At 40.9% G+C, this 25,123-nt stretch overlaps 2 protein-coding genes across 2 annotated transcripts in view; one reads left to right on the forward strand and one right to left on the reverse strand.

Annotated features, from left to right (window-relative positions):
- Positions 1-25,123, reverse strand: part of RTN1 (reticulon 1) — a 280,842-nt gene that overhangs the window by 148,071 nt on the left and 107,648 nt on the right. Inside the window, exon 2 of the mRNA XM_005561388.5 lies at positions 6,100-6,873. Within this exon, the coding sequence (XP_005561445.3) occupies positions 6,100-6,873 (774 nt within the window). The remainder of the gene's footprint in view (positions 1-6,099; positions 6,874-25,123) is intronic.
- Positions 18,453-19,336, forward strand: LOC102116687 (small ribosomal subunit protein eS4, X isoform-like). The gene has a single exon (XM_005561387.4). The coding sequence runs from the start codon at positions 18,476-18,478 to the stop codon at positions 19,268-19,270; it is 795 nt and encodes a 264-aa protein (XP_005561444.3). The 5' UTR covers positions 18,453-18,475; the 3' UTR covers positions 19,271-19,336.

A 25,123-nucleotide genomic window follows, 5' to 3' on the forward strand; every position in this document is an offset into this window, starting at 1 on the left:
GGATAGTGCAATTGTTGAATTATGACAACTTGAGGTAGGGTATGAGTTGTGGTGGCCATAAGATAGAAAGAGGAGAAAAAGAGAAGAGAAAAGAGAGAAATCATTGACTTGGGGTCTGATTCATGTGGTGAGTGAGAAAAAGAGGGGTTTCAAAAGCTACTCAGAAATGGTGAGCCTGAGTGAATAAAATGAACAGGAGAACAATGAGCTTGTTTGATGGGACAGGGAAGAAAATTCTTATCTTGGATGGTTCTTCCCTTTCTGAGGCACACATCCTTCCGGTTTCACATGCAGAGGCCTCTGTCTAACCACCCAAACTGCTAAGACTGAGGAAACTCCTGCTTGCACAATATTCCTGGAGGCCACATGGCAGAGCAGCCCACCCTTGTGCCAGCTGGCCTGATGCTGCGTTGTTTGGGAGACAGGCTGGTGCCCACTCATTCTGCACAACTGGGAGCCCCTAGGCAGCCTTGTATGTTTGTGTGATGATTTCATTAACCTTTGCCCTTGCACCCTTCCCCACTCTCCCTAACCTCAGACTGAAGGCGCCCTGGGAGTAAAGTACAGCCAAGTTGTGTTTGTTCATTATTATATCCTTGCACCCGGCACAGTGCCTGGCACACAGGAGGTACTCAATAAATAGCACTCATGTGAGAGACAGCTCAAATTTTTACAACAGTGGCTCTTATTCAAGTGTGTAGCTCAAAACTGCCCTCAGAAATTCTGCCTTAGAGGAAGTAGGTCTGGATGTAACTCCATGTGTGATTCTAACAGTCACCTCCAGCTCGGGCTGCAGATTTAGGAAATAAAAATACAGGACACTCAGTTAAATTTGACTGTCAGCTAAACAATGAAATTATTTTAGTATAGGGCATACCTATTTGTGTTTTATCTGGCAATTCTACCTCCAGTTGAAAACTACTATGTTAGTGCATTCAGAAAAAGAAGGCCCAGGGTCTTGCTTTATTTACTCAAGAGTAAGGATGATTCCAGACAGCTGCAGGGTGGAGGAGAAAAGCGTCTGAGGAGTTCCATCTTGAGCAAGTGAAGGTGCTACCTTAAAAATAATCTACCTTTACCATAAGTCAGAAGGGACTCATAGCTCCTATGGATACTGCCCTATGTTCTTAAGGGAAACTAAAATTTTTAACAAAATGATAGGAGTAATCAGGGAAAATTTTAGGACAAAACAGAAGTTTCCATATCTTTGTTTAAAATTTCAACAGTTTCAAAGGCCGTCTAAGATATTGGTTATTATGTATCAAGACTGACACTGCAAAGCTAGAAACAGTCACCTAAAATTATCAGATAAAATAGGAAAATTGAGAGGGTAAGAAAGGCACCCCAGGGTGATGTGTGTGCTGCTGCTGATAATTATGATGATATAATTGAGAGGGATAAAAGGACAGGTGAACATAGCAAGTTGCAGACACTAGTGTCCAACTGTGAATGATGCTGGTATTAGGACTCCTTTTGTTCCTGACTCATTCTCCATGCAGCATCCAGAAGGATCAATTGAAAACCCAAGTCTGATCCTGCCACACTTCCCTTCCTCCCCACTACTCCAGCCATGCTGGCCTTCCAGCTGCTCCTGGAACAGACAAGACGTTCCCAGCTCAGGGCCTTTGCACTGGGAGGCCCCTCAGCCTCGCCTCGCTTCCTCAGATAGCTACATGACTTGCTCCCTCACTCCATTCAGTCTCTGCTCAAGCTGTTACCTTGAAGAAGCCTCTCCTCACCCCCACTGCCACCACTCCCTTACACTTTGCCTTGCTGTATTTTTCTTCATAACCATTATAACTAACTGATATTATATTATATATTTGGTTATTTGTGTGTATGTCTTCTCAACTAGATTGTAAGCTCCATGCAGCCAGGACTTTCTTATGAGGCACCACTCACTCGTGAGTCCTGGCAGTAATGGAATAATGCCTGATGTGGAGTAAATGGCCAACATATACTTTTAAAATAAATAGATGAATGAATCAATGATGTCACTTCTCAGCTTAAAACCCTCCAATGGCTTCCAATTACATTTGGAACAAAATCCAAACTCCTTCCCCATGATTTTGGCCCTGCCTACCTGTCCAGTGGTGTTCTCTGCCCCACTTCCCTCTTCCTCCCCTGTGTCATTGGCCCTCTTTCAGTTCTCATATAATACAGACTCAGGGCCTGGGCATTTGCTATTCCCCAACACCTGAGGTACCTCCTAGCCCCTCTCTGAACTGTGGGCTCCTTCTCCTCATTCAGATTTCAGTTCACGTGTCATCTCCTTAGAGGGGCAGTCCTTGGCCCCCTCACACCCAACCCTCTATCAATCTTCATAGTGCTCACACTGTGAAATTACACTGTTTATTTATGGGTTTGTTTTTTATTGCCTGTTTCCTCTGACTAGCAGGTAAGCTCTACAAGGGCAGGGACCTTGTACATCTTATTTACTACAATGTCTCAGTGGCCAGTGCATGTCTGATGTATAGAAGTCACTCTAAATAGTTTTTGAACAAAAGAATGAATTTTAAAAATGGGTAGGAGAATCACAGATCCCATCAATGCAAGGAAATAGCAATGGTAGTTTTCAAATTTAAATTGATTTACTTTTAATTGCTCATTTCTTCTTGAGGGAAACTGGGGTGTTTTAAGGATGACTTCCTGATTATTGTCCTTTTTGAGGCTAATAGCTCACATAACAGCCAGGACCATCATAATACGCCTCTTGGTGTTTGTGTCAGAAACAACATGGTGCTCCTGGTCAATGTATGTTGCATCAGGGCATTTATTATGTTTTCCTAAATTGCTTCACTTTTTTCGTGACTGATTTTGGCTTAAAAGAGACTTCCAGTATTTCCGCTGTAAGAATTCTCGCCTCTCCACCTCAGTGTATATTATTTAGTGAAAATAGGTAAGTATGTTGGAGAACGTTACAAAACGGAATAATCCATTGGAATTGGAAGAAATATAAATATATTAGACACCTTGCTAAAACATTAGCATCTGTGGCTAAAACTAACCTAAATTAGAATTTCTCTTCAGTTATTCTCCAGATTTGATAATTTCCTTATTTAAGGAATATATTTAAACAATGATAAACAGAACTACTTTTTGCTTAACATGCTTTCTTTTTCGTCAGTTTCTATGTACAATTATGTGTAATTCTCAATTTTTATTTTATCTGTTGCCACTGGAAATGGCAGAGTGATCCAAGACTCAACAGATGCAATAAAGCCCATATCCTCTAATGTCTATGGGCACAGTGTCACGTGGTGCCAGGGGTCACAAGAAGATGGGAAGGGGGTCAGAAACCTCACAGGATATAAAGGGCAGGGAGAAAGGCTTCAGTGAGAAGCTGATTCTTTCTGTTAATTTCATTCTTATCTGTTGTCATATGACTCTGGTATTTTGATGTGGGATGTATATAGAGAGAGGAGCTGAACACAGGAGAGAATGTGTAATGGGTCGTTCTCTCTTTCCTGAATAAGCCTTGCTTGGAATGTTTACTTGACTGCAGCTGCAGAGACAACCATTGTCCTAATCCCATACTGTCAAGTGGGCAACCCAACATCATAGAACTCCAATGTCATGTGAGCCAGATCTGCCTTTGTTTTCTCTTGAACCTTCTCCAGAACCCCATTGGGCCACGGCTACTTAAAAATGGAAATTCCCTAAAAATTAATGGATCCTTTGTCAAGTCTTTGCAAACTGTAATTTTTACATGAAGCATGTGCTGTGTAACTAGACCTATATGTGCTAGGGCATTTCACTATTCCTGAGGACTGGCTGAAGTTCTTCTGGACTGACTACTGGACAACCCTGGAGCTCTGTAAAACATAGCTGACTATATAACTTACATCTTCAGAACATCAAGTATCTTTATGGCAGGAAATAATAGAAGAGTTTTACTACGCATTGCCAGAAAGAATACAAGGAAGCTTGGAAACTCGCCTGTGTTCCGACCTCGTGTTTTAGGCAGGGGCAAGTCGTATCTAACCCACCTGGAGCCTTGGTTTTCTGATTTGTCATTACTACCCAAATCTCAATTTACATCTTAAGTGAAGTTCACTGGGCCCTCACAAGTCCATGTCCATGCAGCTCCTCACACTGGAAGGGCACCTTTCCCTTCCCTTCACCTGTTTGTTTCCTCCTATTCCTCTGAGAGTCACCTGTGGTCGCAGTTCACCTGGGGGAGCCGCTGGACTCCAGGGCTCCTCAGCACCATACATTTCCCTTTCTCAGAACACCAAGCACACTGGACTGGGACTGTTTGCTTGGTTGTCTGGCCCCCTGGAGGCAGGGACTGGTTTTTCTTTGTTTTTTATTTTTCCTTAATTCCTCATCACCCATGCCTCACAGAGTACCCAACCAAAAGAAAGTAAGTAGAAAGTGACTGCTGAGTGAATTTGAAAATCAGGGACTTGGTGCAGTGAATCTTTAAGACACTTGGAGCTTTATACTTGAATGAGTCTGAAGTAACTTTGGGAAGAAGGAATTAATGCTAAAATCTATAGGGAAAGAAGATAGGAGGAACTTTCATTAATTCTGTTCTATTCCAACACTTGAATTTGTACTATACCATCAGGGTTTAGAGCAATCACTCCTCCTTTACAGGCTTTGGCTCCATTTTCAGAGTTTACTAGAAGCTCTTTCACCTGAGATGCATACCAAAGCTCTTTGGGATATGGTAGAATGCCGGTCACCAGGGGCAGGGGAAGGTTTGAGGACCTGTCACTGTCCTCTTCATCTGATGCCTCATGGGCATTCAAGAGAGGTGGAGATTCAAAGGCTGGAGAGAAGAGGGTGGCACAGGGTGGGGTGAGGAGTTTCCTGCCACCTCTCTGGCCTTTAGCCAGGGGTATAAGAGGCCCGCTTTGTGTTTGAGAGAATATGCATGAGTGCTGTTTAATATCCTGCCTTGAGTCACAGTAGGAGAATGTTCAAATTGAAAAAGACCATAGCCTAATGAAGTCTAAACTTTAAAAAGTTGAATGAAGTACATCTTTTGGTTTCAAAAATAAAATTATATGCAGAACTTCAATAAACTAGAGATATAAAATGACAGTGTTGAGACTGAAAGGGGAAGGGAGGAGTTTGTTTTGTTCAGGTTTCCTCTTCCTGTCTGTGCCATCCCTAAAAGATCCAGAAGTCCATCTTTTCCTCCCCTTTAAGTGTACAGACTTAGAGCTAGGGACAGGAGTGTTAAATGCCCCGGCCGAGGTGCTTCAGGAAGTCTAGAGAGAACAGCCAGTGTGCTCTCCTCATAATGTCTCCAAGAGACCTGTGCTATAGTTTGAATGTCCCTTCCAAAACTCATCTTTAAACTTAATACCCAATGTGGCAGTATTGAGAGGTGGAGCCTTTGAGAGGCTATGGACTGTGAACTACTGAGCTATGAAGGTTCTGCCTTCATGAATGGATTAACCCACTCATGGAGTAATGGATTAAAGAGTTAATGGATTAATGGATTATCATGGAAATGTGACTTGCAGCTTTCTAAGAAGAAGAGAGACCTGAGCACAACATGTTAGCATGCTCAGCCCCCTCACCATGTTACACCCTGCACCAACTTGGGACCCTTCAGAGAGTCCCCACTAGCAAGCCAGACAGCTTTTACCAGAAGCGCCCCTTTGACCTCGGACTTCCCAGCTTCCAGAACTGTTAAGAAATAAATGTTGTTTCTTATACATTGCCCTGTGTTAGGTATTCTGTTATAAGCAACACAAAATAGGCGAAGACAACCCAGACCCTAGCGGAAAGCTAACTGAGAAGCAGGCAGTGCTGCCTTCTCTGCTCGGGACAGCAGGGTGGCATGAGGATGTTAATGTTCCCCGTATGTCATCCTAACATCTCCCCTCAAAGAAAGAACAAAATATTTTACAAAGAAAACCTGATAGGACTTTAGGAGAAATCCCAGATTGCAACCTTTGTACAATCAGCAACAAATTGAAAACGTTGAATATGAATTAAACTAGTTAAACCAAATGAAATTTAAGGGGCCCAGATAGTAAAGTATGTTGAATGAAAATTGTCATTCGTTAATATTTGTTTTAGGGATTGAGATTTCCATATGCTGGGTTTTCCTAAGTCAAGCAATAACAGGGCCTTTACCTGTTCCAGAAGATGGAGGGGTGATAGATCCTGGGCTGTCATCTTCAGGCTCCGAGACAGTGACAGTGGGGACTGTGTCAGGACTTGGCTTTAGACATATATCTTGCTTCTCAGGGGTCTTCTCTTGGGTAGTGGTTTCAACAGAAGGTTCTATTTCCGTCAGTGTGATTTTGACAGGGGTGGTGATCTGAGGAGCCCTGCGCTGTTCTTCAGAGAGATCATCTATGTACGGAGCAAATGTGGATTCTTCAAATAAATGGTCCTTGATGATTTTTCCCTCCACAGGAGCTGGTTTGTCAGGTTCACGGACCCCTTCAGGTTTCGCTGAGATGTCAGTGTCCTTATTCTTAAAGTCCAAGTCTTTATCTTCCAACTCGGGGTGATGTTGTTCTTGGTGCTTCACCTCCTCGGCTCTGGTTATGTCAATGTATTTATAGGCCTCTGCTTTCATCTCGTCTAGAGGGTCTGCTAAGATCTTGTTCACTTCAGTGGACTCTGCAGGAGTCATCTCTATTCCAGAATCAGAACTAAATAAGCCACGAGACTCTAACCCAGGCACATCAGCTAAGGAGGGGCCAGGTGTACCCAACTCCTCAGGGCTCTCTGAAATGGTGACATGGCCATTTTCCTTCTGAAGAATTCCAGTGAAATATGTAGAATCCTCCTGAGGTGGGTAGCAGATGTCAGAAATCAGAGATGTGTAACATGATCCTTCCCCATCTTTTGACGTTGTTGAGAAGGTGTGGTCCATGGCACTGGAAACACCTGCCATACCTATGAATCAAAGCAGCAGCAGACAGTGAGTGGGTGCTTGGCGTCAGCTCTCTCTCCCTGTCTAACCCACCCACCCACCTCTGCCTGGTGGAGACACGACATCCTTTCTCCTCAAGTCCTCGGAGTTCCCTCGGTGCTCCCTCAGAGCACCAGCATGTTAAATTTCCTCATCTCCCTGATAGTCCACATTTCTGGTATTTTTCTAGTAACAGACCCCAGAGGCTCACATAAACTGCCAGGACTACATAAGCTGGGGACAGATCCTATAAGACTAGGAAATTTATTTTCAACATCTACCACCTCAACACACAGTGACTTGATCTTAGTATTATTAAAAAGAAACCCTCTTTTTATCTAAAGTATTAACAGCTCTTTAAGTAGAGGTGGAAATTAGGCTACTTCAGGATTGTAACTGCAACAATAGGATAGCTAACACCTAATGGTGTGCTTCCCTGTTTATTTCTTCAGTTTTCCTCCTTGTTTTGTTTCCCTCCTCTTTTACTCCCCTACTGCCCATTCATTGCCATCCAGTGATATTCAAAGTGACCCACCGGGAATTCCTTCATTCCACTGGTGGTGCTAAGGGTAAGACAGGTTTCCAAGTTTGAGTCTATAGAATATTTTCACCTGGCTCTAATTCTACTAATACTCCAGCCAAAATATTCATTAATAGTGGGCACAGGCCAGGTGCGGTGGCTCATGCCTGTAATCCCAGCACTTTCGTAGGCGAAGGCAGGCGGATCTCCTGAGGTCGGGAGTTCGTAGACCAGCCTGACAACATGGAGAAACCCCATGTCTACTAAAAATAGAAAATTAGCTGGGCGTGTTGGCACATGCCTGTAATCTCAGCTACTCAGGAGGCTGAGGCAGGAGAATCGCTTGAACCTGGGAGGAGGAGGTTGTGGTGAACCAAGATCAGCCATTGCACTCCAGCCTGGGCAACAAGAGCAAAACCACGTCTCAAAAAAACCCAAAAAAACAAAAAACACAGTGAGCATAAAAGGAAAACCCTCCACTGTTTTACTTTGCTGTAAAATTCTACCAGAAGGGATGAAAACCAACATTTATTGAGGCCTCACTATACGCTAAGCAGTGGGATTTTTAACCTAATTTTTACAATTGTATAAATTAAGTCCCACACTCTCTACATCTACATACAAACACATTACACACACACATATACACAAACACACACACAGCATGTACAATATCAAAGCTCTTAAGACACACCTGAAGAATAGGTTAGAGCAACAACACATATAAAAGTAATCAAAACAGTGGCAGTAACAAGTCAATAGCTAACATGCCAGTACTTGCTATGTGTCAGGCATCGTTCTAAACTTTTCATTAATATCGACTCATTTCATAATCAAAACAATCCTAGAAGGTTGGCAATATTGTTAGGCTCATTTTGCAGATGAGGAAACAGAAACAAAGGGGTTAAATAACTCACCTAAGATCTCACAGGCAGTAAGTGGCAGAACCAGGATTCACACCCAAGTAACCTGGAAGCCAAGAAACCTCCCCTAATGCCCTTTGCCCCGGTTAAGTCAGTCTGTGAGGTTTTTGTTTTTGTTTTTTTTTCCAGGTAATGTTGACTCAGCATTATTACAAACAAACAACTTTTGTCTTTTCCTAGTTTTCTTTTTGGTTGCACAAGCTATTGTTTCTCCTATGGGCAGTGGAAAAGCACAAAGCCTCTTCACCGTTCTAGCACTTTCCTGCCTCAGCACTCTGCACTACCTGTTTCCTTTTCTTGGAACTCTCTTCTCCCAGATACCTATATCCCTAATTCTCTCACCCCCAAATCTTTGCTCAAATGTCACTGTTTTAAGAAAAATGACCCTAACCCTCCATCTCAAATTTCAACTTGCCTTCCCCTCCCCACTCCTGGCAATCCTATTCTCCTCTACACTTCTCTGATTTTTCTTTTTCCCATATTGCTTATCTCCTTCTTAAATACTGTATAATTAACATATTTATTATGCATTGATTGTCCCCTCTTGCTAGGGAAACTCACACACACAGCATGGTAAGCTCCATAAGGTCAGGAATTTCTGACTATTTTGTTCACCAATATAGGCACCTCAAACAGGGCCTGATGAATAGTAGGTACTCAACACATATTTGCAAAATAAGGAAACTCACACACACAGCATGGTAAGCTCCATAAGGTCAGGAATTTCTGACTATTTTGTTCACCAATATAGGCACCTCAAACAGGGCCTGATGAATAGTAGGTACTCAACACATATTTGCAAAATAAGAGAAAGTGATTGTTTTGGGGGGCGGAGGACAGAGTCTCACTCTGTTGCCCAGGCTGGAGTGCAGTGGAGCGATCTTGGCTCACAGAAACATCTGCCTTCCAGCTTCAAGCAATTCTCTTGCCTCAGCCTCCCGAGTAGCTGGGATCACAGGCATGTGCCACCACACCCAGCTAATTTTTGTATTTTTGGTAGAGACAGGGTTTTGCCATGTTGGCCAGATGGTCTCGAACTCCTGACCTCAGGTGATCCTCCCACCATGGTCTCCCCAGTGCTGGGATTACAGGCATGAGCCACCACGCTGGGCCATATATATATATATTTTTTGAGAAAGAGTCTTGCTCTGTCACCCAGGATGGAGTGTAGTGTGGCATGATCTTGGCTCACTGCAGCCTCAACCGACAGGGCTCAAAAGATCCATCTACTTCACCCTCCCAAGTAACTGGGACTACAGGCATGCAACCAGCATGACTGGCTAATTGTGTTTTCAATTTTTCTTAGAGATGTGGTCTCACTGTGTTGCCAAGGCCTGTCTTGAACCCCTGGGCTCAAGTGATCCTCCTGCCTTGGCCTCCTCCCAGAGTGCTGGGATTACTGGCATGATAATCCCACCTGGCCAAGGAAAGTAATTTTGAAGTTTAGAATTAAGCACAAATATCAGTATTGTGTGAGAAGACAGGTTAGAAGATTCTCCCAAATTGCTAATGATACTTCATTTAAAAAGTGACTTAATTTTGTGGGCAACAGACCAGTTCAAATCTATACATCTCAGCTAGGCTTCTCATTATACTTTTTTTTTTTTTTTTTTTTTGCATATGGCAGCCCCTCTTTTCAAGTTAGACCAAAAAATCTCAGTAACAAAAGGAATAATAATAAAGATTGCCCTTATTGCCTAAGGATAGACAGAACACCAGAGAAAACAACTATTAAATTTAAATCCATGGGTGCACACACACATTTATCCTGAACAATTATTAAAGCTTCTTTCATTATATGGGCTCAACTTATATGTAGACCTCACTGGAGGCAGGAAAATCAACCTGAGATAGATATTTCACTACAGATATTTGGATCCTAGGATTCTCTACCAGTTATTTGGAACTGTTTGCAAGTGTTAATAAGTAATTATTCACCAGAAAGTGAGGAGAGGAGGGGTTTGTCCATATAAATGAATAGTCTGGAGAGGTGGCGAGTGAGAAAGGGAACCTGGAGAAGACATAGTAGGTGGTTTATTTGGTTTCCAAGGCTGTGTCTCAGTCATTATCATGCAAATCTCACTCAATTCCCCCACTGCAGAGGCCACAACAGGGCTCCTGGCTCTGATTACCTCTACTTGGCCTGTTGCATATCCCTCTAGACCACTGTCTCCTCCCACCAGAGTTATCTCACTAAACACAAGTGTCACTTGCTCAGTGCCCAGCCCCTGGGCTCTGCACTGCCTCGCTGGATAATTCTTAAACTCTGCAGCCTGGCATTTGAGACGATGTGAATTCCACCTGGTCACAGCCCTGTTGCCACCATTCCTCTCACCCTCCACTCCAGGCATACAAAGCCCTTCACAGTCTCACACTCACTTGACCAGCTTTTCCAGCCCTGTCTTCAACTCTCCAATTCAAATTCTAATCTCCACTAATAGAAACTACCCAACACTTCTTCAACACTGGATCCTTCCAACCTCCACATCCAAACCTCCGCCCTTCAATCTCAAGCCATTAAACATAAGGATCTTTAAATGTCACCATCTCCATGATGAATATGCTGACGGTCTTAGTCCATTTAGGCGGTTGCAACAAAAAGACCATAAACTATGTAGACTATAGACAACAGAAATTTATTCTGGAGGCTGGGAGGTTCAAGATCAAGGTGCCAGCAGATTTAGTGTCTGGTGAGGGCCCACTTCCTACATGGCCATCTTTTTGCTGTAACTTCACATGGTAGAAAAGGTGAGGGATTCTCTCTGGGGCCACTTTTATAAGGTCACTAATCCCATTCATGAGAGCTCTGCCCTTGTGGCTTAATCACCTCCCAAAGGCCCAACCTCCAAATATCATTGCCTTGGGGGTTAGGATTTTAACATATGAATTTTTGTGGGGGATGGGGGTGCACAAATGTTCAGATCACAGCACTGACGAATGCCTGCAGGACCTGATCCCATCCTATTGTTCTCCCTCTTCATTCTCATAGCACTGAATTTATACTGCTCATGTAGCATGTATCACATACAGTTTATATATGTCCATATTACCTTCTTCCAAACTGTCAGCTCCTGGAGTTTGATGCTTATGTATGGCACACTATATTGCACATAGTAAGCATCCAATTCAAAATGAATATAAATAAATGGACTGTTCAATCAATCCATTAATGAGTGGGCTTATTCTGTGCAGCTACTGAGAACAAGCTACAACTAATTAATGCAAATTACAAAGAGGACATTTTAAATCTATCGTGCAAAAAAGAGTCTACAATGTGAGCTATCCAACAATGAAATAGAGCGACAGTATTCTCAGAACAAGAGTATTCTGATCATGGTAGACACAGGCAGAGAGAGACCCAGTGTTTGTCTAGACAGAAACCAGTACTTTGTAGAAAGTTGGATGAGACAACTGCAGAATTCCCTTCCAACTTTCCATGATTTTTATACTAATTGGCTACCACTGTAGTGTGACACAACTTCCTTTTGACTTATTGCTTTCCTGTGTAACAGAATCAATATAATTTCCCCCAAGGTGATGCCTCCGAGAACAGGGGCTTCTAAGATGTACAGTAATAATTGAGGGAACAGAATCTAAATGACATCTATATTATTCTATAAATAAAATATTATTGAGAGGCTATAAATATAATCCACAATTGGGAAGAAGTCCCATTCCTACCCTACCAGCTCTGTCTTGCTCAGAAAACCCAGTATGAAATTGGAAGGACCCCTTTACCACGCTCTAAAAATACTGCCAGCTAGAGGAAGAGAAGAGGAGCAAAGTTATTTGCGTAAATGACACATTTTATTTTTAAAACTGTTTTCACACATTTTAGACGGGATCGTATTAGAATCATCATAAAAACAAAGAATAGTTCAAATACTTTGAATGTAGTTATGTCCCATTTTAAAAAATTGAGCTAAATACCCTGAAAAATTCTCAAGGTTCTAACTCACTGAATTTAAAAATATATACACGTGATATGGTGCCTATCAGTTAGAACTCTTGTAAACAGAAACTCCTCCTAGACAGTAAATTATGTTGGAGCAGAGTCCTGTGGGGATTGTTGGAACTGAGAAGCAGAACTGCGCCTGAGGGCCCAGGAAAGCCAATTAATTCTTGTCAGCACTTCCTGCAGAGCTGGCAGATGTGGGAACTGAGAGAGCACAAGCCATTTGCCCCAGGTAGGAACCCACATTGCCATATTGTTAAATACAAATCCACTAAATAAAAGTGCCTTGTCTAGACTAGAAATGGCCACATAACCAAGGATTCTGTGGAATATCTGATTTCCTCAGATATTGCTCTGCAGCTGTTTCCTGGACCATCTAGAGGTCTAATTCACACAGAGGCAAATGTACCTTGACAGTCGCTGTGTTAACCTACAGATGCCCTCTTGGGAGGTAGCTGTTCTGGGAGGACACAGCTAATTCAGTTACCTGGATGCATTTAAAATGGCATTGATTTTCAAAATTTCAATTTATATTAACTTCAAAAAAGTACTTATAATAAAAACTGAAGGATTCACAGGCCACTACTTCTAGTCAAAAGCTAAGTAGGAGAAGGATGAAAAGAAGCTGAAACTATTGCCATTAAATCCCAATATGTGTTGATAAAAGTGAAGCTTTTTAATCTACTGATGCAGAGGTCAGAAACACTCATCATGAGGCAGACCAATTCAGTAATCTCATAAAGGGTAGGTGTTTTATTTTAAAAATTCTCTGGCAACACTAAGGGATAGGGTGACAACAATGACTTGCTGAAGATGATTCTACTTTTCTCAAGGAAAAGCTTTAATCCTAAAATTCTATTAATAGTTCTTAACGCTGACTCATCCTCACAGAATGGAGTTCATTCAATTGGTGATCCATAGCTTAGGCAGTTTGTATTCTGGTTCTACCACTAACTGGCAGTTGTGAGACGTTGGGCAAGTTAGCCTCTTAGAGCCTTGGTTTATTCATCTTTAAGATAAGACAATAATAATTCCCACCTTATTGGGCTGCTAGGAGGACTAAATGAGATAATGCCCTTAGATCTTTGCCTGATACATCGTACACATTCAATAAATGAGAGCTGTTGATTTTCTTACTATCTCTGTTTTTCAGGGAGAACTCTATTCATCTCCAACATATTACCATCTGTTCGTTAGTTTCTTCCTTTATCTCTAATACCTCTCACGGTAGATTGGGCCAGAAGGAGTTTCATGTATCCAGTCCACACCCATGCTCTCTGGGGTCTGCCTTAGATGCTAAGTCCCCAGAGTCCAAGGCCATGCTGTCTTCACAGCTCCATGAGCAGGTGGCGGTTCATTAAGTACTTTCAATGGACATAGATCCTGTCATGACTGTGATGATGACTGACTTGAGCACAAAAAGCTGAAATTTACCAAAACTACAGATAGAAAAGGAATGAGAGGGTTAAGTGCCTACAGATGAGCCTTCTTCCTGTGGACAGAGCCTATTCTGACTTGCTAGGGTTGAGATAAGGAGCTTATGGTTTAAGGTTGTACTTCCACAACTCTATAAAGCTCCTCTTACTGCACTGAAATGGAGACAGAAAATGCCAGAAAGAAAAATAAATAACAAATTATACAAAAAGGTTTTCTGAGAACAGAGATAGAAATGCTCCATTAGACAAACATCTGGTTTACCCTTCTCCCTGGAATTAGAGAAACAAAAATGCCAATTATTGTTTGAATACAGCCAATAATAACAGGTATAGGGGACATTAGTCCTATTAAATTGAGAATTTTTTTTTTTAAAGTGTGGGCATAATAAAAAACTGTAATGACAGTGCAGAGGAAGGTGCATGTTAAAATTCAAGAATTAAAAGCCAGAATCAATGACCGAAAGTAAATCTGCATTCACCTTTCCCAGAATCCCCTGCCCTGAGCTGCCCATGTGATGGATAGCAGCAGCCTGCACAGAGGTTAGGCTGGGAGGCTTTTTCCCTGAACACTCCCACTCACCTTTTCAGCAGGCCCACAGTCTGGAGGCTGTGATACATTTGACAACAGAGTCCTCCATGAGGGATGAATATGCCAGAGAGACTCTAGGAAGCTCTATGTCACCTAGAAAACACTCTCTTTCTCAACTTAAGTGGACTGTGATTTAACATGACAAATGGGTACTGAGAAATCCAGGTACACCCATTTTCAATCAGTTTTATCTGTATGGTTAGTTAAGAGAGTTAAAAATAAAAAGAGCCTGCATTCTCTAGCAAAAGACTAAGCCAAAGCTGATGAACATGTTTGGGGGTTTAAGAATATGAGCAACTACTCTTTCCTCAACTCACTGCCTTATTTAAAGCTTGTCTGCCAGAATTATAACTTTCGCTTTTGGTTTTGCATAATTAATATTCAATAAAAATGATTCAGCAAGTTGTTCTCTTCTCTATGAAGGGCCAAGATTTGCATTGCCTAGGATGTTTTCACTTTAGCAAAAAAATCTCTTAAAGGAAAAATAATTGCTTTAGCAGACAGACTAGGGTCTAAATCTTTTTCAGAGTCCTCAGTAGTACCTTGGAAAGCATAAAGTTGCAGAGCACTGAGATGAAATGATGGTGAAAGTTCTGATAAGCTTGGAATCATGTTTTGGATCTTGTTTATTTGTTTTTGCCTGCTGTTTAAAGATGGAAATGTGATTCTGTGGTCTTGAGAAAGAATCTTTTTTAGGGAAATGGTAGAGGTGAACACTTATTTATAATTTACTTAGATCTTAAGAAAAGATGCCTAAAATCCTATATAGACATTCCTTTGCTGTTTTGAAGAATAGGTTTATTGATATGTAATTCATATACCATAAATTTCACTCTTTTAAAGTGTACAATTCAGTAGTGTTTGTATACTAATAGTTATGCAACCACCACCACTACCTTCCAATTCACCTAACTAATTTAAATTTAAATGTATTCTGCTCCTAATGTTTCCAATCAGAGAGGGCTCTAAGCTACCTTTACTATGTAAATAATTACCTTGGAACAAAAACAGGGGCTATCCCCAAACATCTTTCTATTTATCATTTGCTGATAGAATTTTGCTCTCTGATTTCTAAAGAGAAAAATAATTGTTCTTGGTCAGATTCCCTCAATGCTATGTATAACATGGATAATAGCAAAAAACGTGTATTATAAATTCGTTTGCACTTCAATAGCTCTTTTGCTCCCTCCCCCCACATAGAATTATCTAGCCAGTCCCTATAATTTTTTTTTTTTTTTTTTTTCTCTGTTGCCCAGGCTGGAGTGCAGTGGTACCATCACAACTCCAGCAGCCTTGACCTCCCGGGTTCAAACAATTCTCCCGCCTCAGTTTCCCAGGTACCTGGGACTACAGGCATGAGCCACTGCACCCAGCCCTTTCTTTTTTAAAAAAATACTTTATTCTTACTATTTTTTGAGCAGATTTAAGTTCACAGCAAAATTGCAAGGAAGGTACAGAGATTTCCCATATGCCCCTGCCTCCACACAAGCTGCTGTGGTCTGAATGTCTGTGTTGCCCTAAAATTCCTGTGTTAATATCCTAACCCCAAAGATGATAGTATTGGGAGATGGGACCTTTGGGAGGTGAGAAGATCATATGGTTTGGCTGTGTCTCCACCCAAATTTCATCTTGAATTGTAGCTCCCATGATTCCCGCATGTTTGGGAGGGATCTGGTAGGAGATAATTGAAACGTGTGGGCAGTTTCCCCCATACTGTTCTCATGGTAGTGAATACGTTTCATGAGACCTGATGGTTTTATAAGGGGAAACCCCTTTCGCTTGGTCCTCATTCTCTCTTTGTTGCCTGCCACCATGTAAGACATCCTTTTGCTCTTCCTTTGTCTTCTGCCATGATTGTGAGGCCTTCCCAGCCATTTAGAACTGTGAGTCAATTAAACCTCTTTCCTTTATAAATTATCCAGTCTTGGGTATGTCTTTATTAGCAGTGTGAAAACGGACTAATACAGAGCCCTCATAAGTGGGATTAGTGCCCTTATAAAAGAGACCCAAGGGAGCGCCTTTGTCTCTTCCACTACTTGAGGATGCAGAGAGGAGATGCCATCTATGAACCAGAAAGTGGGCCCTCACTTGACACTGAATCTACCAGTGCCTTGATCTTAGACTTTCTAGACTCCAAAACTGTAAGAAATAAATGTTTGCTGCTTATAAGCCACCTAGTTTATGGTGTTTTGTTACAGCAGCCCTAACTGACCAAGACACATGGTATATTTGTTACAACTGATGAATCTACAACAACATGTCATCACCCAAAGTCTGTAGTTTACATTAAAGTTTACTCTTGGTGGTGTACATTCTGGGTTTGAACAAAAGTATAATGACATACATACACCATAACAGTATTATATAGAATATTTTCACTTCCACCAAATTCCTGTGTTCTGCCTATTCATCCTTTCCTCCTTCCTAACCCCAGCAACCACCAATCCTTTTACTGTCTCCACAATTTTGCCTAGTCCAAAATGTCGTATATTTGGAATCACCCATAATTCTTTTTATAGCTTTCTTTCCATTCCATGGCTACCTCCCTAGAGAGACACTTATCACCTTCTCTCAGGAGTACTGTGATTGTTTCCTAAGTGTTCTCCAGCTTCCAGCCTCACCTCTTTTCACCCTGCACTACTCTGCACATGGCTGACATATTCATCTCCCCAAAGCAGCACTATTACCACGTCACTTCTCTATTTCAAAGCCTACTGTGACCATCTTTGCCTAACCCTTGGCTTAGAATTCAGGATCCGCTTCAGCAGGGTCCCAGCCTGCCTTTAGGGTTTTATTTCTGAGACTGCACAAAAAACACAACTGCTTAAGCCCACAAACATAACATAAGATTTTCTACTTCAGTGCCTCTGCTCAAGCCCTTCTCCCCAATTGAAAGGCTCCTTCGCTCTTTCCAAATCACTCTTTCCAAATCCAAATAACATCTCTGGTGAAGTCCCGCCTCCTCTGGGAAGGTTTTTCCTGTTACCCACTCCTCAGTGTTTTCTTCATCTCCACCCCAAGGGTCATGACCATTCATCTGGGACTCATTGGCTTTCCTGCCTTTGTTGTGAGTTGTCTTTTTCTATACACTTGTTAAGAAACATTTCATATACATCTTCATATCTTTGCACAGTCTGTGCAAAGCAATTACTGATTGGATTATTACCTCCACGTTGCCATCTGATTGAGTCACATTCAAGAGCCTTTGGAATAAGCTTTACCATCAATCATGTGTTAATTCAATGAAAAAAATTTCTGAATGCTTACTATGTGCAAAGCACCAAAATGAAGGACATTCTCATATGTACATAGACTTAGTAACCTAGTGTGCCCCCAAAGTCTATTACAAAATCATTGTTTGTAAATGGAAGCTCAGGTGCCCTTGGATGCAGCAGAAGTGATGCTGAGTGGGTTGCAGTGTCTGCTGATGGATCATATTGGGAGCAGACAGGTCCCATATGGTACATCATATATCCTGATTCGTCTTTTTGGTCAGGCATGGCATTGTCAGAAAAAAACAAAGAAGGATTGGAAGAGCTTCTTCAGGTCATCTAGTGCAAGGCCTTCCCAATCTTAGGAACTTATCCACAAGACTCAGAAGTATCCATCTCCCAACCTTATTTTAAACATTTCCATTAATGTGATCTTATTGCTTGCTCTGCACACTTAATAAATGTTGTAATTACCAGCCTGGGTCCTGGGTTCAAATGCATGGCTTTGAATACTGACTCCCCCATTTACTAGCTGTGTGACCCTGGACAGATTATCTAATATCTTTGTGCTTCTGTCTCATCTGTTTATAATAATAGCCATTTCAAAGAATTATGGTGGAGACTAAATGAGATAGTAGAATCAAAGCACTGAAAGTCATACATGACACTTATTAAGGGCTCATTATTATTTTTAAAATTGAACCCCAAAATATCTCACTGTTGCTTCCAGGCTTTAGTCCCGGTTTTGTCTTCATCTATTAGTGAAAACAGACACCTCAACAAATAATTAAAAAGCAATACAGCACATAAGGGGAAATTCCCCTAATATATAAAGAGTTCCTAGAAATCAGGAATAAAAAGACTATCGCTCCATTAAAAAAAAAAATAGAGGGGGCCCAATTTTTACGCACACCAGAAGACGGAGGTCCTCTTTCCTTGCCTAACACAGCCATGGCTCGTGGTCCCAAGAAGCATCTGAAGCGGGTAGCAGCTCCAAAGCATTGGATGCTGGATAAATTGACTGGTGTGTTTGCTCCTCATCCATCCACCGGTCCCCACAAGTTGAGAGAGTGTCTCCCCCTCATCATTTTCCTAAGGAACAGACTTAAGTATGCCCTGACAGGAGATGAAGTAAAGAAGATTTGCATGCAACGGTTCATTAAGATCGATGGCAAGGTCCGAACTGATATAACCTACCCTGCTGGATTCATCATGGATGTCATCAGCATTGACAAGACGGGAGAGAATTTCCGTCTGATCTATGACACCAAGGGTCGCTTTGCTGTACATCGTATTACACCTGAGGAGGCCAAGTACAAGTTATGCAAAGTGAGAAAGATCTTTGTGGGCACAAAAGGAATCCCTCATCTGGTGACTCATGATGCCCGCACCATCCGCTACCCCGATCCCCTCATCAAGGTGAATGATACCATTCAGATTGATTTGGAGACTGGCAAGATCACTGATTTCATCAAGTTCGACACTGGTAACCTGTGTATGGTGACCGGAGGTGCTAACCTGGGAAGAATTGGTGTGCTCACCAACAGAGAGAGGCATCCTGGATCTTTTGACGTGGTTCACGTGAAAGATGCCAATGGCAACAGCTTTGCCACTCAACTTTCCAACATTTTTGTTATTGGCAAGGGCAACAAACCATGGATTTCTCTTCCCCGAGGAAAGGGTATCCGCCTCACCATTGCTGAAGAGAGAGACAAAAGACTGGCGGCCAAACAGAGCAGTGGGTGAAATGGGTCCCTGGGTGCCATATCAGACCTTTGTACGTAATTAAAAATATTGTGGCAGGAAAAAAAATATATAGAGGATATAAACAAACACTTTGCAGGGAAAAAGATGTATGACCCTGAACATAAAAATGCAAATTGAAAAATCCCTGAAATGACATTTCTTCCTTATCAGTTTGGAAAAAATTCAAAGAAGTTTGGCAACACACTCTTTAGTGAGGTTGGAGGGCAACAGGCATTCTCATATTAGGAGGAGGCTGGGAGGAGTACAATACACCATAACCCCAATGGGATGCAATTTGGGAATTCCTATCCAGATTACAAATGTATTTGCTCTTGGAACCAGCAACCTTCTTACAGGAATTAGTCCATAGACACATTTGCCCATGTACAAAATGAATACATAAAAGGTCGTATGTTGTAGCGTAAGTTGAAAAAAAATTGGAATCAAATATCCATCAACAAAGCCTAGCTAAACAATGTATTTCTATACATAGAACACTGTGTAGCTGTACAAGAGTGAAGACAATCTCCATGTATTGAAGATTTCTAGATAAATATTAAGTGAAAAAGTGAGTTGCAGAATATGTGTGTATAGATTTATAGTTATAGATATCTAGATGCAGATATATAGAATACTAACTCTCATGTAAGAAAAAGAGGAATAAGAATATATGTTTGTATTTGTTCATATCTGCACAAAGAAAACACTTGAGAGAATACACAAGAAACCAATTATTCACCATGGAGGTGGGATAGGAGACCGGAAGTGGAAGGGAGATTTTCTCACTGTGTACACTTCTTTTTAAAAATTATTTTCCCTTTTCAACCAAATCAATGTATTACTCTTTAAAACTTTAATTTCATTTAAAAACAAAGAAAAAGAAAACAATACAGGATGATAGTATGAGTGTTGCACAAATTATGATGGGAACCTCCAGCCCAGCTTCCTTCTTCCACATGACAGAGTTTCAAACATTTGAAGACAGCTATGGCCTGTCTTAGGTTCTCAACATTCAGATTAGAACCTTCTTCATCCTCTTCTTCACATGTTTTGTTTTCCCTGCACTGTGAGCTCATAAGAAACATGAGCTGAACCATGTGCTTCACTTTTCCCTGGTGCTAGGCACACCCCTGACATCTAGATTTTTGTTTGGTAAGTACTTATGGAACAAATCAGTGAATATGTTTCCAGACTCATCGTGCTAGTTCCAACCAGAGAATACACGGTAGTTCATCCTGGTCCCTCTAAAATATGACCTGGACCTAATGATACCGAATGATTCAGAGGGACAATAATGATACAGAGGGGCAGTGAGACTATTTCCTCTCCTAGTGTTGAGTCCCTTGACTTAAATTTCCTATTTTTATTCACAGATTTTTATAGCCACTGCCCACACTATTAGCTATGTTGCATTTGTGGCCAACTAAAACATGCCAGTACATAAGTTGTCAGTGTTTTTAAACAACTGCATCATTTCAAAATGCACTTTTAGCCACTGCACTGGGTGTATCTCATAAATTTGAAAGACATTAAAGTCAGAAGCAAAGAATTTTCATGCTAATTGTCTTAGACCCTCATACGGTTTGGCTGTGTCCCCACCCAAATCTCACCTTGAATTGTAACAATCCCTATGTGTCAAGGGCAGGGCCAGGTGGAGATAATTAAATCATGGGGGCAGTTTCCCCCATACTGTTCTCATGGTAGTGAATAAGTCTCATGAGATCTGATGGTTTTTATAAGGGGCTTTCCCCATTTTGCTCAGTCCTTCTCTTGCCTGCCACCATGTAAGATGGGACTTTGCTTCTCATTCGCCTTCTGCTATGATTGTGAGGCCTCTCCAGCCATGTGTAACTATGAGTCAGTTAAATCTCTTTCCTTTATAAATTACCAAGTCTCAGGTATATCTCTATTAGCAGCATGAGAACAGACTAATACATCTACCATTGAAAACAGACTGAAGAAGACCCTAGAAAGGGAATCTACCACAGTCTGGAATAATCCACAGATCAAGCTAAAGCCAGAGTTGGGGTTTCTCAATAGAATGTGTTTTATTAAGGGAAATCCAGGGCCACACAGCACAGGACCATCCCTTGTAGGGGTACAGCCAGCCCATGCCATGTCTTGGTAAAAAAGAAAGGTGCCCTTCCTCTGGTGGTCACAGACTTGTGCCAGAGGCCTGCATCCTCTGCTGAAAGCCTTGGATTTTGTGCCAGTGCTGGGAATTGAACATAGGTCTCTGGGATCTAAAGCAATATCATGGAAAGTGGTATCCTTTGGGAAGCACATAGAGCAAGCAAATGAGGATGATTACTAAAGGGGTAATGCTGTTAGGAACATGACATGGCAGACAATGTGGTGTGATGTGGTATGTGGTATGTGGTGTGGTGTGGCATGCTGTGGTGTGGCATGACATGGTAGGCAGTAGGGTGTGTGTGCTGTGCTGTGGCATGACATGACAAGGAGCATGGGATGATGCAGCAGGGCATAGCATGGTGTATGGTGTGGTATGCTTTATGGTTACAGCATTCCATTGTAGAAAAATCACAGGCATCAGAGTCCTGGAGTTGGACATCCCCATCGAATTACTGGTCTGGGGTTGGACATCCCCATCAAATCACTGACCTTTAATAAGTCATTAAACTTATAGGAAGGCCCGATGTCCCCACTTGCAAAAGGAGGATAACAACAACAACTAACATTTAAAATATATGCTCACTATGTGCTAAATGACAGCATTAAATACATGATCTCATTTCATGTTTTAACAGTCTATAAGACCTTTTGTTTAACCACACCCATACTACTGATGAAGAAACTGAAGCTTAGAGAGGTTAACGAACTTGTTATTAGGAAGACAGCCAGAAGCGGCAGAAGCAGAACTCAGATTTAGGGCAATATGACTCCAACGCTGATGCTATCCGCACTATTCTTGGAATTGTTGTGATGATTAAAGGAGATTGGATGGTTTGTGGCAGGCTTCTCAAGCTAAACTAGATGGATCTGAATTTGCCGTCACATCACAACTAATGAAGCAGTAAAGTAGAAAGAATCTCTGCTCAAGTTAATTCAATAGCTGATCAATATTCATTTCTTATAAAATTTGTTAAGGATTGTGTCAAGAAAGTGTATGTAAAACATATTTTTCTGAGTTCAAAAACTCATGGGCTTAACACCTTTTTGAGGTACTTGTGCAAAGGACAATGTTTTTATTTTGAAATGTAATTATCATTAGCCACTATTTTGCCTTTAAACAGAGTATGCCTTGCCTTCTTGTTCAAGTTTTCAAAATCTAACTCACATGTTCTGCTGGTCATGAGACATTTGAAATTTACTTTTGTATTTTGAGCATTCCTCATTACAAACATAATGTCATGTTGGAATGTAATTTATAAAAATAGAAAATGTGAATGACATCTTGGGACAAATAGCATAAACCTGGAATTCAGGACATACCACTTGGTAGACTCAAAGGCAAACCCTTTGACTTTAACTCTCTCTCTCTCCCCGTGTACTCAAAATCAGAATATAGCATAGAAGTTATTATACTGAGTGTACAGAAGACGTGCCCCAGAGGTAGCCATACTAATCAACGAAAATGACAAGAAAGATTAATGTCCTTTATCAATAGCAGCATTCATTTTGCTCCTCTGAGCTATCTGATCTATAAGCCGAGGTAAACTCTGTGTTTAAAGCAAGACAATAATTCAGCTGTTGATGAGCCAGAGTTTGGGAATATTGATCCAAGTGACTCTGAATGCTCAGTCAGGAAACTACATCAAGATTTAGTTTCTTCTCTCTTTTCTTTTATCTCCAGGAAGAAAAAGGGCAATACATTATAAGCAATAAATTTAAAAGATGCACAATTTGTGACATTAACACAAAATTTTAATCAACTGTACATTCTAAGGAATGGTTAAAATACTACATTCTCCTGGTGCAACCTACCTAGGTGATGATAAAAAGAAAAATACATTGTTTTTAGGAATTTGGTTTGCTCTTGTGAGAAAAGTGAGACTTGCATTGGGGCCTTGAAAATACATATGATTTTTGACAGGCAGAGGGAAATAGCAGGAAGCCATTTTAGGGGCAGAACTAATAGCAAAACCAAAGGTGAAGTAATGAGTGGGAAGGAATTCCTACACAAATATGAGAGCTGAGGGAGCCATAGTAACTCAGGCCAGAGGGAGTGGTGAGGGTTATGAAGTCACTGTGAGGGTATTAGAAAATTGTGGGAAACAAGGATCCAGTGACTGTTTTAGAGCATAGAGGTGACTGGGAACAAGTAGTCCAATAATGACTTTCCAAAATGGTAGCATTCAGGTTCGGGGGTTACACCAAATGCATTTGTGAAGTTTTAAACATTACAAATAATCACTACAACATTTTTTTAAAAATAGAAGTATATAAGTTTAAGAGAAAAATTCCCTGTTTCTACCCCTATTCCTCAGAAACCACAACAGATATTATTTGGAGAGTTTTAGACATTTTATTATCTTTTATATGAATGGGATAATTATCTTCAACATTTGCTTTCTACCTCCTACACTGTACCAGGGCCATACTTACATTTCAGTAGACAAAGATCTACCTTATATTTTTAAAAGTCAGTATTCCATGAAATGAATGTTCTACAATTCATTTAAGCATTCCTCTTTATGTTGTCAGCAATTCTTTTGCTATTCTAAACACTGCTGCAATGAGTATCTTTTGAGTACATGATTTTTTGATAAGATCATTGAAGTCCAGAGATGTAAAATATTTTAAAATGTCTTTTACTTCATTTTTTACTTTGCATTATTTTAAAGTTGCCTTGTAAAATGCTGTTCTTTGTGTTAAACTGGAAGAACTAGGAGAAAAAAAAAAAACAAAGAAGGAGTAGGATTCAATAATGCAAAGACTAAGATAAAAAGAGCTTCAAGTAGATACTATGAAAAAAATAGTGCGTTTAAGTATAGCCTGGAGCTCTAGGCTCCCCAACAGGGTCACCTTTAAAGAGCCTGGAAAAGATGAATTCAAACAAAAGTCCTTTTACTGCAGAAGTGCCTGGTTAGGGAAGTTTCACAGACCTGAAGAGATTTAAGAGACCTCTCCATCTTGAAGGATGTGGAGAATTTATACAGGCTAAAGAATAGGTCATGAATTTCCATGGACAGAAGTGTTGATGCTTTGATGTTCAGCCAACAAATTCAGATAGTTATTTGGATTTCTATATATTCCATCTAAATTTTGGATACTAGCTTACAGTCATCCTTTTTGAGTAGTCTGACATGAATCTGTCATGTTTGAAGGCAAAATAGACATCAAAACAAGCTAGTATGTGAGTTAAAATGGTCTAGGTAAAACCATAAATAAATAAGAGCTTGCAAAAGATACTGCATTTCTTTGTTCTGTAAGATTTTATAAAATGTAAACAGAAGCCAAAACCAAATGTGTTCTGGAAAAGAACCAGCAACCAATTACTATGTCAATAATTCAGTATAAGTATTAAATGCTCATGGTTTGTTTTTTTTTTTTTTTTTTAAACGCCTAAAAATAATCTGTAAGACATTATCTCCAACATCTGGTGTTTGGCGTCCTCTAATCATGACTCCTAAAGATTGTGCTTTGTACTAGTTAAGGACTGAATGAACAGATTGGGCCACAAACAAAAGTCAGTTGCATTTGATGCTTTAAAAAAAAAAAAAAAAAAACTCGGCTGGGCATGGGTGGCTCATGCCTGTAATCCCAGCTCTTTGGGAGGCCTAGGAGGGTGGATCACCCGAGGTCAGGAGTTCGAGATGAGCCTGGCCAATATGGTGAAATCCCATCTCTACTAAAAATACAAAAATTAGCTGGGCTTAGTGGTACACACCT

This window comes from Macaca fascicularis, chromosome 7 (genome assembly GCF_037993035.2).
Source record: "Macaca fascicularis isolate 582-1 chromosome 7, T2T-MFA8v1.1".
NCBI classification, from domain to species: Eukaryota; Metazoa; Chordata; class Mammalia; order Primates; family Cercopithecidae; genus Macaca; species Macaca fascicularis.

What these genes read in the sequence shown, in the direction of transcription:
- LOC102116687 (XM_005561387.4), top strand. Translation starts at nt 18,476, where the DNA reads ATGGCTCGTGGTCCCAAGAAGCATCTGAAGCGGGTAGCAGCTCCAAAG.